General features: G+C 29.0%; 1 protein-coding gene across 5 annotated transcripts; it reads right to left on the bottom strand.

Moving 5' to 3' along the window:
• Positions 1-4,111: 4,111 nt before the first annotated feature.
• Positions 4,112-14,134, bottom strand: LOC100884061 (thioester-containing protein 1 allele R1). Of its 5 annotated transcripts, none has more exons than XM_076538775.1 (28): positions 13,942-14,134; positions 12,544-12,613; positions 12,243-12,435; positions 11,942-12,166; positions 11,620-11,870; positions 11,270-11,428; positions 11,022-11,193; positions 10,746-10,937; positions 10,510-10,611; positions 10,302-10,435; positions 10,109-10,229; positions 9,900-10,043; positions 9,701-9,820; positions 9,569-9,623; positions 9,185-9,302; positions 7,668-7,785; positions 7,401-7,587; positions 7,164-7,324; positions 6,942-7,080; positions 6,661-6,779; positions 6,437-6,576; positions 6,138-6,357; positions 5,663-6,040; positions 5,443-5,595; positions 5,201-5,376; positions 4,962-5,133; positions 4,772-4,874; positions 4,112-4,666 (listed from the first exon to the last, which is right to left on the bottom strand). In XM_076538775.1, the coding sequence occupies exons 2-28, from the start codon at positions 12,600-12,602 to the stop codon at positions 4,464-4,466; spliced, it is 4,314 nt and encodes a 1,437-aa protein (XP_076394890.1). In that variant the 5' UTR covers positions 12,603-12,613; positions 13,942-14,134; the 3' UTR covers positions 4,112-4,463. The 5 variants fall into 5 exon arrangements, with proteins under 5 accessions (XP_076394890.1, XP_012136999.1, XP_012136998.1 ...); XM_012281609.2 differs by lacking the exon at positions 9,185-9,302 and adding an exon at positions 8,536-8,758; XM_012281608.2 differs by having other exon boundaries at positions 9,185-9,323; positions 13,942-14,133.
• Positions 14,135-14,420: the final 286 nt, after the last annotated feature.

The raw sequence follows: 14,420 nt of genomic DNA, 5'->3' as shown, positions 1-14,420 counted from the left end.
ATTTCAAAGTTTTTAAAGAGCCTCAAAATTTTTTCTTGCCAACAATAAATAGTACTCGCATAAATAAAGTTTTTTGATAAAAAAAAACTAAAATATTTATTCATAAGAAAAACATCCAACGACGGCGTCATTCAAGAGTTTCCGACGGACTGACGACAGTGACGACGCGTGTCATGGGGGAGGGGTGCGGTGAAGAGCGAGTACAAGTGGCTGAGAGATAGAATTGGTGCCTAATCTTCGTTAATCGATTTAGAACGATTTTTGAATCGTTTTTTTTTTTTTTTTTTGATAAAATAAATAATATTTGCGTATAGAACTAAAGAGCCGCAACTTCACATCCAAAGTGCCGCAACTTCACATCCAAAGAGCCGCATGTGGCTCGCGAGCTACAGGTTGCCGACCCCTGGTATAGCCGAATAAGGTAGTCAAATGTGCCCTTGACTCAAATTAGAAACTCAATTCGTCAGTCGCTAGCATATCCAAAAAAAACATCTCACACCAAGTTTCAACTCTCCATTTCATCCGTGGGAGTAGTAAAAGAGAAAAATCGAAATTCTGGTTTTTGGCCTATTTTTTTTAACCGACTTCGATAAAGGAGGAAGTTACTCAATTCGATCAGTATATTTTTTTTTTTCTATGTATGTTCGCCGATTACGCCTAGCTGGATGGAGTGATCGGAATGAAATCTTTTGCATCTGGTAGGTGCTGACTCCTCATTGGTACCATTATCAAAAAATTTTTCATTTTTTAATTGCAAAGTATTGTTATTGCAAAAAAACCGGCAACTTTTGAAATAAACTTTTCTCGATTTTAGTGCTCTTTTGATATCTTATCACGGACATGATTCTGAACAATTTTGTTCATATACAAATTTCGCGGAAAGCTTTTGTTCGAACGATTTTAATGTCCTTCGAATATGTTGTTAGGGGCGTGGTTCTGGACAACTTTTTCCTCTTGCATAATTGACGGAAAGCTTTTGTTTTTGAGATATTAGCGACAAACTATTGTTATTAATATTAGTGGAATGCCCCGCTATGCATGGGAAAGACAAGAAAGGGCAATTATAATGCACTGTACCAAAACACTAACTAAGCTTTACCGCTCTGACACGCGACTTATACAGCAAGATGAGTTCACGTTGACGTTGGTGTATTATTCCCATTGCTTGGTAGTCTCCGTATCGTTCTAAAAATGCATCAATTTGATTTGTTAGAAAATTTGTTGCGTAGGATCTGCTATTATTTTACGGCTACTTTGACCCTTGCGCAGTTCTAAACCGTAAGAGATACACATGCGCAGTAAATTTTTGCAAAGAAAGTTAATAAAGAACAAATGGATGAAACACCCTCAATCATGATGTAATTAGATTGTACTTGTCCCTGAAAGAGTGTCCTTGATTTTTTTTTCTATGCACGTTCGCCGGTTTTTTCCTAGGTGGGTGATCCGATCGGAACAAAGCCTTTCGCATCTTGTAGAGTCTGACTCCCCATTGGTACCATTACCAAAAATTTTTTCATTTTTTAGTTGCAAAGGATTATTGTTGCAAACAAAATTGAAAAACGAATATCCATATTGTCCTTTACTTAATTATGCTCATGGCATTTACGCAGACAAAAAAAAAGCCCGGAAGAACTGTCTCAGAGTATCCTATATAATTCTTCCCATTCCACTAAAAAGCGTGAAATAAAATAATTTTAAGAAAAAAAAAAATACACCGACTTCGAAATGCACTAAAAAGTATAAAATAATTTCTATTTCCTAATGAAGTAATTTCTATTTCATTGAATCATACAATTACGTCACAGATATGAATGAAACCTATTTACTCGTTAGGTAGTATATTAAATACATTTCAACCTTTTCGGAGGCGGCGCAAAATTAAAAGATTTTCTTGAACATGCCAACCTTTGGACAGCCGAACATAGGCAAAGCTTGTATAGCTATTTTTTTTTCTGTACATATAACTCGACAGCCCGCCGCGAAGTAGGTGTTAGTGCGTATAGAATGTAACTATGGTCTATCTAGATTCATAGAGTAGGCGACGGAAAGACTCGATAGAGCCCATCTGCCGCAAATTTGGTAATTCACGCGTCGTGGGCTCCGTTTATAGGTTCTTAGATCCATGGCTTCCACACGCGAACGAAGTCGATTCAATTTCATTTATATCAGAAACGTTGCGAAATGAAGATGCAGTCGTTACACTTACGTATATTACCAAATATATCTATAATGGTTCGTATTCTTTCTCAGGATTTATTAATTTCCAATACGCCATACCACAATCAAGTGGTTATTGGCAGCAACATTTACTGAGGTATTTTTAATTTTGCGCCGCCTTCGAAAAGGTTGAAATGTATTTAATATACTACCTAACGAGTAAATAGGTTTCATTCATATCTGTGACGTAATTGTATGATTGAATGAAACAGAAATTATTTCATACTTTTTAGTGCATGTCGAAGTCGGTGTATTTTTTTTTCTTAAAATTATTTTATCCTATTTTATTTCGTACAAAAATTCTGAAAGATTGTAATTTACATAGCGCATATTATAGAATTTTTTCAGATTCTTTTTATCGCAAACTTTAACTGTAAAAAATGAAAAGCCACATTTATTAATTTTACGTTGTAATTGGATATATTCCGAAACATAAAATTTTGCCTTGTAATCGCTGAATGTTTTTTGGGCGCAGAATTGAATCGCTTCATCTTCTTCGCACATCGCACAGTGGCGAAAAACGACAAAAACGTGGACAAAACTAATATCTTCGATTCTGAGATAAATTATCTAAATATTTTTCGATAAAATGATTATATTAGTGTTACAAATTAATTTTTTGTGTTAAAAATCGAATTTTGATTTGTTAGTTAACTAATACGGTTAGTTAACTAGTACGTATGAATTTTTATCTCGGAAACTATTTATCGAAATTAATTAAATCTTTTTGCATTTTAAACTTGAATGTTTTAACTATCATAATAATATTTTTTTCATTAGCAAATTCATTTTTTATTATCAGAAATTGCAAATAAATTTTTATTTTTAAAATTTTTTTACAATGTTTAAATATCTAATATGTAATATATACATATATATGGGTGTGGATATTGAAATCTCACCTACAAAACAAGACATTTTGCAAAGGTCAGCGACGACATATTTGAAAAACGTCCGAAACCGCTGTTGTCACGTATGATAATAGGGCGCGCGCGTGAACATAAATGTGAATAACTCATAAGACCGCAAATTACCGCAAGATATTGTAATAGATCCTTGTTCGGGAAGCTTCCAGGTTTCATTTAAGCCTATTTGGTAGGTGAACCGAGATGAAGATCACAACTTTTACCTTACACAAACATTAAATATGACTATAGTTTATATGTCTTTCTATATCACTGTTAAAAATAAACATTTTGTTGTGCAACTTACATAATTATAATGTTAAAGTATCATATAAACAGCCGATAATAGTGGACGAACATAATATTTAAAAAATAATTAACAGCATTATGTTAAACTTTACCCGGAAAAATTGACTTTAAAAAATATTCAACTTTGGAGGCTCGTATCTTCGAAATGGTAATAATAAAGTCATTAAAACTGTGAAAACAGTGTGCACAGATTCTTTATAAACTAGTTCCATTAAACGGATTTCAAGAATTGCGATTTTCATTTTTTAAATTTTGTCCACATTTTCGCCGTTTTTCGCCACTGTGCATCGTATTGGTGTGAGAAAGACGAGTCGATTTCGTAAATTCAACTTCTAACGTTCAATGATTACAAAAATGAAGTTTTTATGAGTGCAGCACTTATTAGTAGGCTTCACTACAGGGTGCTCCGTGGTGTCTTTAGACAACAAAACATAGATTCCATTTTATCCTGCAATTTCTATATAAATAATTTTTGTCATCAATAGTTCTTGAAATATTGCGCTATCACTTAGGCGTGGACACCGCAGGGTGTAATGATATTACTCATGTTTACAAATAAATATTTATTTTATTTGTTAAACTTTTAGTGGAGATGACCTATATCTTCATAAGAAATTTCATGATCAGAAAATTTAAGTTAGAATTTCAGCTAGTCAAGCAAGAATATAAATAGCGTACCGTTAATAACAATAAGGTATATTTATTATAACATAAAAGATATTAGTATATAACAAAAATGTTTGAATGCTTAATCTTTTAAAATACAATATATGTACTTATATTTGAAGGCAGAATTAAACAAAATTTGAATTACCAATTTTGCTTGGTTGTAAATTAGTTGATTTAAAGTTTAAATAGCATTTAATTAAATAGATTTAAATAGATTTAAATCAAGAGTTTATGTTAAATTAGATTTAACATCAAGAATTTGATTTCCATATGTAATATACTTTGGTTATAAACTGCCATTTTTACAAAACTTTATCATTATACTGTATAAGAAAGCTATGCAGAATTTGGAAGAATCTATAATTACAAGTATTCAAAATATGTAACATAAAAGAGAACAAATAATGACTGTAGATATATACATGTACATAAATAAGAAGCACCAGATTGTGAAGAATCTTTCTGTTTATCAGGTTGTGAAACACACAAATCTTCGCAATCTTCTTCTTCACAAACATCACAAAGCGTAGCCTTTCGTGGTTCGTAAAATACCCTTGCTCTTCTTGCTAAAAAGAAAAAAATATATCTAAATTTATCTAAATATACCTAAAAAATATATCTAAGCTTTACGTTACATGCAGATTAATTTTTATAATAAGTAACTAACTTACATGAATCATAATAGTCATATATAGAAACTGCTACTGGCTTCTGTTTTGCCACTTTATGTGTTCTAAATGCAGACACTGTAGGGCAGTATTCTTGTCTGTTCATCTAGAACATATGTATTATTTAATAAAACATATTCTAAAATGTAATTTCATTGAAAAAAAAACGTGTATGTATGTCTTTTATACACACCTCATCAAAATACAATATCACCATTGTATCTCCATTTTTAGTTTCAACTCGTTTTACATTTTGTGATACTTCAAGACTAGGTAGTGAATCTCTATCCACAGTAAAACCAGATGGTAAATTAACTTCCATCACAACCATGTTACTTTCGTTTGCTTCTTTAGTGGGGACAAATCTGGAAAAATACATTATAACGTAATATAATATTCTGCAAAAGATTGAATTGACTGATCATAACATACCCAGAACAAATAGAAAGTTGTAAATGATTGGCATTTGAGTTTTTATCCACTTGAGGATCTAATGTAAAGAGAGGCCATGCTCCAGTTACATTCAAATTGTACTGAAATGAAACTTGAATCAAGGCAAACCCAGTTCCAGTAGCAGTTACATTAACTAATCGTGTTTTCCTAGGGAGCTAAAAAATAATAAATATTATATATATTTTCTAATATTTAAAAATGTTAGATATTTGGCAACTTACTACTTGCTTTTGAAGTATCATAGAATTATCAGGATTTATATTCATATGACTTTGTCCACCTCCTTCATATGTAAATGTAATTGAGATAGTATTATTTCTTGTTGCCAATTGTTCGCCTAATTTGGCTAAAGCTTGTATTCCAATTACAGTATCCTGAGAATATATTAACAATTAATGTATTTACAATGTTAAATGAACTTAACGTTTATTTAACACTTACCTGTGTAGATGCAAAACCACCTTCGGCATTTCTTTGTCTTATAAGCCACTTCATTACAGGAACAGAATCAGTGATTAGATTACGTCTCACATAAGTTATTAAAGCATAGGATGTCATTTCAATGTCCACAGGTCGAGGTAATGAATACCATGGATTTTTATCATTCTTCGGTATAGGTTTACTCCACCATTTAAGGTCCTCTTTTGCCATAGCTTTAGATTCTAACAAATTAAATACAGCATTTTCGTATGGATGTTTTGCTAAATTTAGAACGTACGCGCATATACTTAAAGCATATACATCATCTAATTCATTTATATTACGAACAATGTAATCAATGCCTTTATTTATTGTATTTCTGTATTTTCCGCTAGAATCCTATAATAAAGATAATATTTTTGTTAATTGTAATAAACCGAAATTTCTATTTAGTTAAAAAATCAGCTTATTTTTTCAAACAATTTAATAAACTTACTGCATTTTCAAGAAAAGCTATAAGTGTGAATGCTGTTAATGCAAGTCCTTTTGCAGCTCCACCTTGCATATCTCGATGACTGACCCTTCCCACTTCGGGAAAGCTTCCGTTTGGAGCTTGATTATTTGATAACCATTGTAAAGCTTCATCTATTATTCTAGTTTCAACTGGAATGTACGTAGCAGCCTGTTTAAAAGCTTTTGCCACAAAGGCAGTAAGCCTAATACAGAACAAAATTACAATAGGAAATATCACATTATTTATGAATATAATTAATTAATTACTTATATCAAGCATACCACGTGCTTCCATTACTATCTGACATGCCAAATGCACTAAATGATCCATCATTATGTCTATAAGTTAACTCTCTTTGATAGCCTATTTCCATGTACCTCAAAGCTTTGCCTTGTACTGCTTGTGTCAACTGATTCGTACTCTATAAATTAATTTTTAGTGTCTTTTTCTGTGATGATCTGTATATACATACTGTCTTGTACATATATATTATATAATCACTTACTTTAAGATAATTTAATATCATTATGTTTGGAACAAAATTTAACATATTTTGTTCTCCACAACCAGATGGCAACTTGATTAAATTTGCCAAATTTAAAATACTCGGACCCAAAATATCACCTGATAAAATGTAGTTTAATATTAATTTCAATGTTTTATAATTTGTATTTAATATACTGGTTTGTCTGAATTGAATACAAATAATTTTATATTTTCTTAATTTAGTGACACTAAATAATTTATTTGCTTTAATAAAAAAACTGAATAACGAAAAATCCTTACCTACGGCAGAAATTTCAACATGCTCTGAATCTGATACAACATTTTTAGGTATGTCAACCATTAAATTAGTAGATGTACTCGTTGTACTTCTAAGATCCAAGAATGTAGCTTTATTAATGTATTGCGTCTCTCCTTCAGCCTGCATATGTATTTACAAAACATAGTATATCTTATTTTCAGTTCATAATTAATAAAAAAAAATAATAACTCAAGAGATATTACCTTAACGAACAATTTGCGTTCAATACTATCACCAGCCAAAATACTATTTGCAGTTGTTTTAATCACAATATACCCCAGTTCTCGTGGTATAATCATAAAGGATACACTACTACCAGAATTAGCTTTTACAGTTACTTTTTTTTTACGATACAATTCTAATTCTAAAATATTATACAAGAATTGATGATCATTTAATATATTAATCTTATAATATATTTTGAATTATCTAAATCTTACTTGGTACATCATGTACTTCATTGGAAATTTCTGCAAAATCAAATTGACCTTCATTTGTTAGCAGTACTTCAGCTACAACATCTTTGTTCATATAATTAAACACCACAATTTGTGTTGCAACAATTTCTCCTCGAATTACAGAATAAGGAAGATCCATCGTTATAAAAAATGGTCTAAAAACCTTTAACTATAAAAAGATATACTTTTTTCTTATTTTTTGTACAATAGTAATTATGTGAATGATTTATTTATTAATTTTGTAATTACCGTTCGTGGTTCCTGTATGAGGCCCAGTCCATGAACATCATTTACAGAAAATGCCGTTAACACCCATGACGTGATTGAATCAGGTACATTTCTTTTCAGTTCATTTCGTCCATCATACCTAATTTTAATTTACATGTTTATGTTTTATTTGTATTCTGCTTATAAAAGTTTAAACTTCAAACTTTCATATAAAATTAACGTAAATTCTCGTTAAATTTTATATTTGTTTTACTAACATAAGTAAAGATTTATGAAAACAAACATAATTATATGATAAAATAAATCTATAAATAAATTCTAATAATAAAATTATTCTTAAAAATATATACTCTTTGTACATATTTAACCATCTAATTAAAATTAAATAACATTTTGTGTGTAATATGAAAAATTAATAATTCAAGAAATACAACATGTTATGTTTTAACAGTGACTATGTGCCAATCATACATAAATACCCAGAATATCCCAGAGTTTTAATATACATAGAAGTAATCTGTACAAAATAAAGCGATGTTGCATAAATATGATTTGTCAAAGTATGTATATACAGAGTCGTCATTACAGATACGGTCCATATCAGACATCGCATATTTATTCGTCTAGAATTTCAGACCGCAGAAATGGCAATCAAAGAAGGTTTTATTTTAGTTATTTTTAATATTTTATTTATAGTTTCCAAAATAATTTCTTTTTAAATGTATAAGATTTAAAATTAAATTTTTCATAATTATATAAATATCCTGAATCCTACACTTTCCACTCTTTCCTTACTCACTATCCTACAAAAATTTATAATGATGCCTCTGTATATATATAAAGCAAGTGTGTAAAGCTTCGTAAATTGAAAGTATATGGAAATAAATACCCTGAAGAGAAGTTTGTAAAAAGCCAGGTGTTTAAGATGTCATGCATTAGGAATACACGGGGCTTGTTCCAAACAGGAGGTGGAATGCGAGAGAAGGCATAAGGACCTGCCAATGGTGGTCGTGTTGCTAGTTTGTGCGTAACAGGTGGACCAAGATCTGGTCGAAGTGTAGATGCCCCGTGAGAAGAGCCTGTTATTCTACCTTCCAATATTCCTGGTTGTCCTGCAATCGAAGCCTATATGTTGTATTACATCAGATCAATAAACGAAATAATAAAGAATAACATAAAACTTCTACTAAAGTAAATCTAACTTTTTATTAAATTTTAATTAGAAGGTTATAATTTTTATATCTTAATAGATGCAATAGAATGGCATATTATAATTAGATATGGTTCAAGAGTTGAATGAGAAGGGAAACGTTAATTATGATAAAACCATCACCATAAAGCAACATCATATCATTTGTTAAATACCCTATATACCTTTATAAATGTTAATAACTTAACAATGGTAAAATGTATTGTATGCTTTTAAACAACTAATATTTAAGTACTATAATACTTAGATAACGAATTATAAATTAACGAGTGTTGTTTCAATTATAAAAAAAGTGTTCTCAGCAGGTAAAAATTTTCAATTGCATTACCCAGCATCAAGCGTTTGCCAAAGCCAAGTTTCAGGGAAATTCTTGCGTATTTTCATCTTCTCTGATGGCAATGCAATGGAACTTGAACTTCCAACAGCGGTTGTAAAGCCGGGCGACTCTAAATCAGATCTGTAGTATACTATACAGATATAAGCCTTGTTAATAATAAATACCTGGTATTAGCTAAAGAATTGATAGAAAGTATTATATATGGTACTAAACTCAAGAATAAACCTTTCATGCTACATTACAAATCAATCGAATATTGTTGACTAGTATGTTATGATATTAGACAAATGTTTGAAGGTCATATATATGGGATGAGTAAGTTATTATTAGTAGTAAATTAAGAAGTTGTATAACAAGTTATTTGAGTTTACTTACGAATTGGAAAATTTTCATGAACGTATCCGTTTGTTATAATTATAGCACCACTTTCCTAATAAACAGCACAATATATAAATTGTTTATACGAACGATAAAAAAACCTATGAAAATAGAGTATAATTTATTTACCTTGAAAACGTCGTTTGCAGTAGCTGAACCAGGACTCCATAAAAATCGATCAAAAATTGAATCTGCATAAGGTGAATCTTGTACCAAATCATACGATTTTAACTCTTTGTACACTTGTTCCTATAAAATAAAGTATTTTGTAATACTTTATATTTGAAATAAAATTTTAATTAATGAAAATTATCTATAAATTTCTTACATATGAAATATCATTTCCAGATTTCAGCAAAATAGATCTTTGATCCACACCTAATAGTCCAATATATGAATTTGGTTTTGAAGTAATGATTAAATTAACATTTTCTCCTGGCGCAACTTCTTCAGGAGCAACTTTAACATCAACCTTAAATGAGAAATATAATATTAATATATAAATAAAATAATTATAATCGTTATTAATAAACTTACAAAATTCTGGAGGACTTCTTCAAGTTCTACATCTAAAGCATCTGCAATAATTTCTCCATCATTTCCTATATAATATACAATCACATGTGCAGTAGGAGCCATAACATATGTTGCTACAAACCTACGATATATTTTAATTGCAATGAGTAAGTAACAAACAGAATATAATTATTACACTTTGTGAAATATTTACGTAAAAACTGTCGTATATTTATTTTGTACATAAATAGAACCTGCATCCAATATATCACCACGTCCGAATATTTCATAACTAATATATTTCAATGGACTTGTAGAATTTACTTCAATTTCCACTTCTTGATTAACCTTGTTAAAAGAAAGGAAAATATGTAATGATTATTGTTTTTAATATATCTAAAATGATTTAAAATAAGACATACCGTGGGTTTTTTAGTTTTTAATATAGCTTGAATATATTCATTACTTAAGGACACGGCCTGATTTGTAGAAGGAAACCACTCTCGAAGATTTAAATATTGTGCCTGTTTTAAACATTTTATTTATTAGTTTAATTTCAACTAATTAATATAATTTCAATAAATTTCAACATTAAAAATGTACCATTTTTACTACAAAGATTTATTAGATACTACTATGATACTTTATTATATTTTACCTCAATATTTAAAGGAAATGAACTGCTATCCTTAGACTTTGGTGGATAGAAATCGAGCTGTATCATTCCATTTTTATCTAACATACCAGTAATATTGGTGTATGCAGACTGATTGTAAGTATATCCATACATTATTAAAACAGGATTCTTATCATCTTGTACCGGTGTTCCATCGTGATACGTCAATTTTATCTAAAATAATTTTGTTTTATATTCAAATTGTAAAGTTACATTTGCAGTACTAAAAACTCATTTTCGTTTCATTTATGTACATACAAATGCCGTATATTTTAAACCCGGTTTATAATATTCCGACGTTTTTATTAATTCCATTTTATATTTATGTTTATGGAGTATTATTTGAGTAGAAGTATTTTGTGTTCTACCAGTTAAAGATTCTTCTACTGTAACATCAATCATAACTGGTCTTTCAAAATCATCAGTTAACCTATTAAAAATATAACAAAATTAAATTTTTAGCATTCTCTAATAAGTATTTAAGAATTTATTATTAAATTAGGTACCTAAGTTCAGAATGAATATCGAAATCGACTACTACTTTTCCATCAATGGGAAGCACTTTTCGCACAGGTTGCTGATATATTGGTTGAATAACACCAGAAAAAATATCTGGATGTGCTGTAATTGTTGCTTCTCCTTTTACTGGTTTGCCATAAGTATACCTAAATGATTTGCACTTTGAAATAAATAATTTTTATCAAACTTTTTATGGGAATATTAAAATAATAAATTGTGCATTAAATAACATCATTATCACTGTCACAATTACAAAACAGAAAATAAATTATTATTAACAATCTTGGTTATGTTTAAAAAATAAAATAGATTTATTAAAATATAGCAATTAACTTACTTAGCATAAACTGTTGCTGTAATTTTTGAATCTTTAAATGTAACATGTTTAGGAGTATTAACAGTCACTTCAAAATTAGGAAGAACATATTCAGCAACTTCAAATTCCTTTTCAAAAGTTTGATCACCAATATTAGTCACGATTTTCCAAACACCTAAAACTGGTGACACAGATAGTTCAATTTCTCCATTAAAGATGCCATGTGTTACAGATGGACGAACCCACTGCTTGATTCTATTTCCTTTCCCATCCTATAGGAGAGTCATGTACTTTTTATCATTTCTTTTATTTACTATGTGACATTTGTTTAAAAGTATTTTACCATAATATGAACGTCCATTAGTCTATCTAATGTAGGTCTTAATCTTGAATTCAATAAAATACATCTGAACATAACTTTATTTCCTGGCTTATAAATTGCTCTATCAGTTTGAATAAAGACTGAGTAACTTTTATGTATATATTCAATAGGTTTTGAATTTGAAAAATCTATTCCAGACAGTCCACGTGCAACTAGTTGGTATTTACCAGGGATAATATCGCCGACCTAAAATTGTGAAGAAAGTTTATAATTACACATCATTTTATTTCAGGAAAATATTTATAAATGTAAGTATACTTACATCAAACTGTAAAATTCTTGTAGAATATGGTTGCACATTTGTAATTTGAGAAACATTGAATATTTCTCCATTATTAAGTAATCCATTTAATTCAATGTATATTTCTGATGTTACTGATATTCCAGTGGTACTCACTGCTACATGATATTCTGAATCAGGTCGGACCACTTTTGGGGCTATTATACTATAAAATCTTTTAACACATTCAAATATTAGATTATTTGATTAACTGTTAATTTAAATAATAATTATTGTTTCGAGAAATAAATTAATGCAATCAATAAAATAAAGACATACTTACGATTCTGCATTTGCACTTATCATCATGTAACTAAAAAGAATGAACCACTGCCAATCCATTTTTGTTAGTTCTGTAAAATTTATGTGAATTAACCTCATTTTTAATTGAAGAAATTCATTGTAATTATTAAAATTTGACTACATAATACAATTTTAATTTAATAATTTTTACTTCTTTAAAAATTTTGATTTTTATAAATACATATTTACACAAAGTAAATAAGTAATCTGTAAGTTTAAGTCTTTTATAACTATAATACATAAATAAGCAATATTTTGAAATATCTAACTGGCTCCTCCATTGGTAATTACAGATGTACTTCCCTACAAAAACACAAGTAATTTATTTACATACTTATTTTGAAATATTAAAATGTTTAACAAAGAGAACCATTAATTTTTGTTTTAAGTATAAATAATTAAATACCATTAGATTACTACTTGAAGTATAACATAAAATTAATAAATGTCCTTGTAATAGATTGGACTATTCTATTTTCAATTTAATTTAACAAGAAAAAAGAACAGGTGTAAAAATTTTTTTTGAAGTAATAATATGCTGCAATGATAAACATGTCTGAAAAATTTGTACATATCATAAATTTATGATTGTATTAAGTAAATAAATTGCTTATAATTTATAAAATAATTTTATAATTTAAAATATTAATGAAATATTTCTATCTTTATCATGTTTAGAGATCAGATATGTATGTATGCTTACAATATTTGAAGACCACTTATTCAATAAATAATTAACCGATTTGAAGATAATTATATCAAGCAGTATGTTAATGTACATACTATAAAACTGCATTAATGTATATTAATTATTTATGCAAAAAACAGGAACAAATGACATATAATATAAGAAGTTAAATTATCACAATATTCAGAGCTTATAATTTTGTAAAATATTAATTTATACCTACTTGACATACAAAAAAAAATGTTATTGATTTGTATAATCTGTATGTATATTAATTGTTTTAATCGTTGGTATATTATATTGTTTTGATTAACTGAAAATTCAACATAAAACATATTCTTTTTAACAAAAAGAGAATTTTATTTTTTCAAATAGCCTACTCAACAGAATCTACTTATTAGTTAGAAAGTAGTACGGCAGAAGTTTATATTGTACATTCTACAAGTCCCCGAAACCCGATTTAGAGATTCGTACCAATTTTCATGATATAGGAAATTATTAACCACATGTAACCATAAAGAGACAAAAAAAAGGCGATGTTCGACAATCTTTCATTTTTTCATTCGTTAAATTATTATCTTAATAATTATTTATCAATTTTTGCATGATGAAATGGCCAATGGTTAATCAAAAAACGTGCCATCTTACAATATAATTGTGAACGGTGATTCACCATTTCAAAAGACCTACCTTTCTTGATGCCTTTAAAGATGTAGTGTTGGTTACATTCGATCACAATTTGTATTATTCTTTCAAAGATTATCAAAAAGGTACTATGAACGAACGCAAAGTATTGAAACTATCCAATGCAACAGTTAGACGAATACTAACGAACACTACCAATCATGGCCTCAAGAAAGCAAGCGAGGAGTACAGGTTTCCCTTCCTTCCGACTACTATGCTTCTGTTGTACCTGTCACGTTTTTACCGTTATGGGAATAACAAGTCGCTGAAATACCATTACTGTAAACTCTACTTGTTTATCTGCATAAATTTCAACTCGTCACGAGTATATATATCTTCGGTTATATGAATCACGGCTAAAAGGATATTGTACACTACGCACCAATAGCTTCCTATGACGATCTTTAAGTTAAAATTCAAATAAATAATATTTATGTACATATTTAGAATTGAATTAACCATTAAGTGAAATAAACACGTGTTTA

This window comes from Megachile rotundata, chromosome 1 (genome assembly GCF_050947335.1).
Source record: "Megachile rotundata isolate GNS110a chromosome 1, iyMegRotu1, whole genome shotgun sequence".
In the NCBI taxonomy this organism is placed as follows: domain Eukaryota; kingdom Metazoa; phylum Arthropoda; class Insecta; order Hymenoptera; family Megachilidae; genus Megachile; species Megachile rotundata.
The sequence above is the reverse complement of the archived record's forward strand: the minus strand, read 5'-3'. Positions and strand labels throughout refer to the sequence as shown.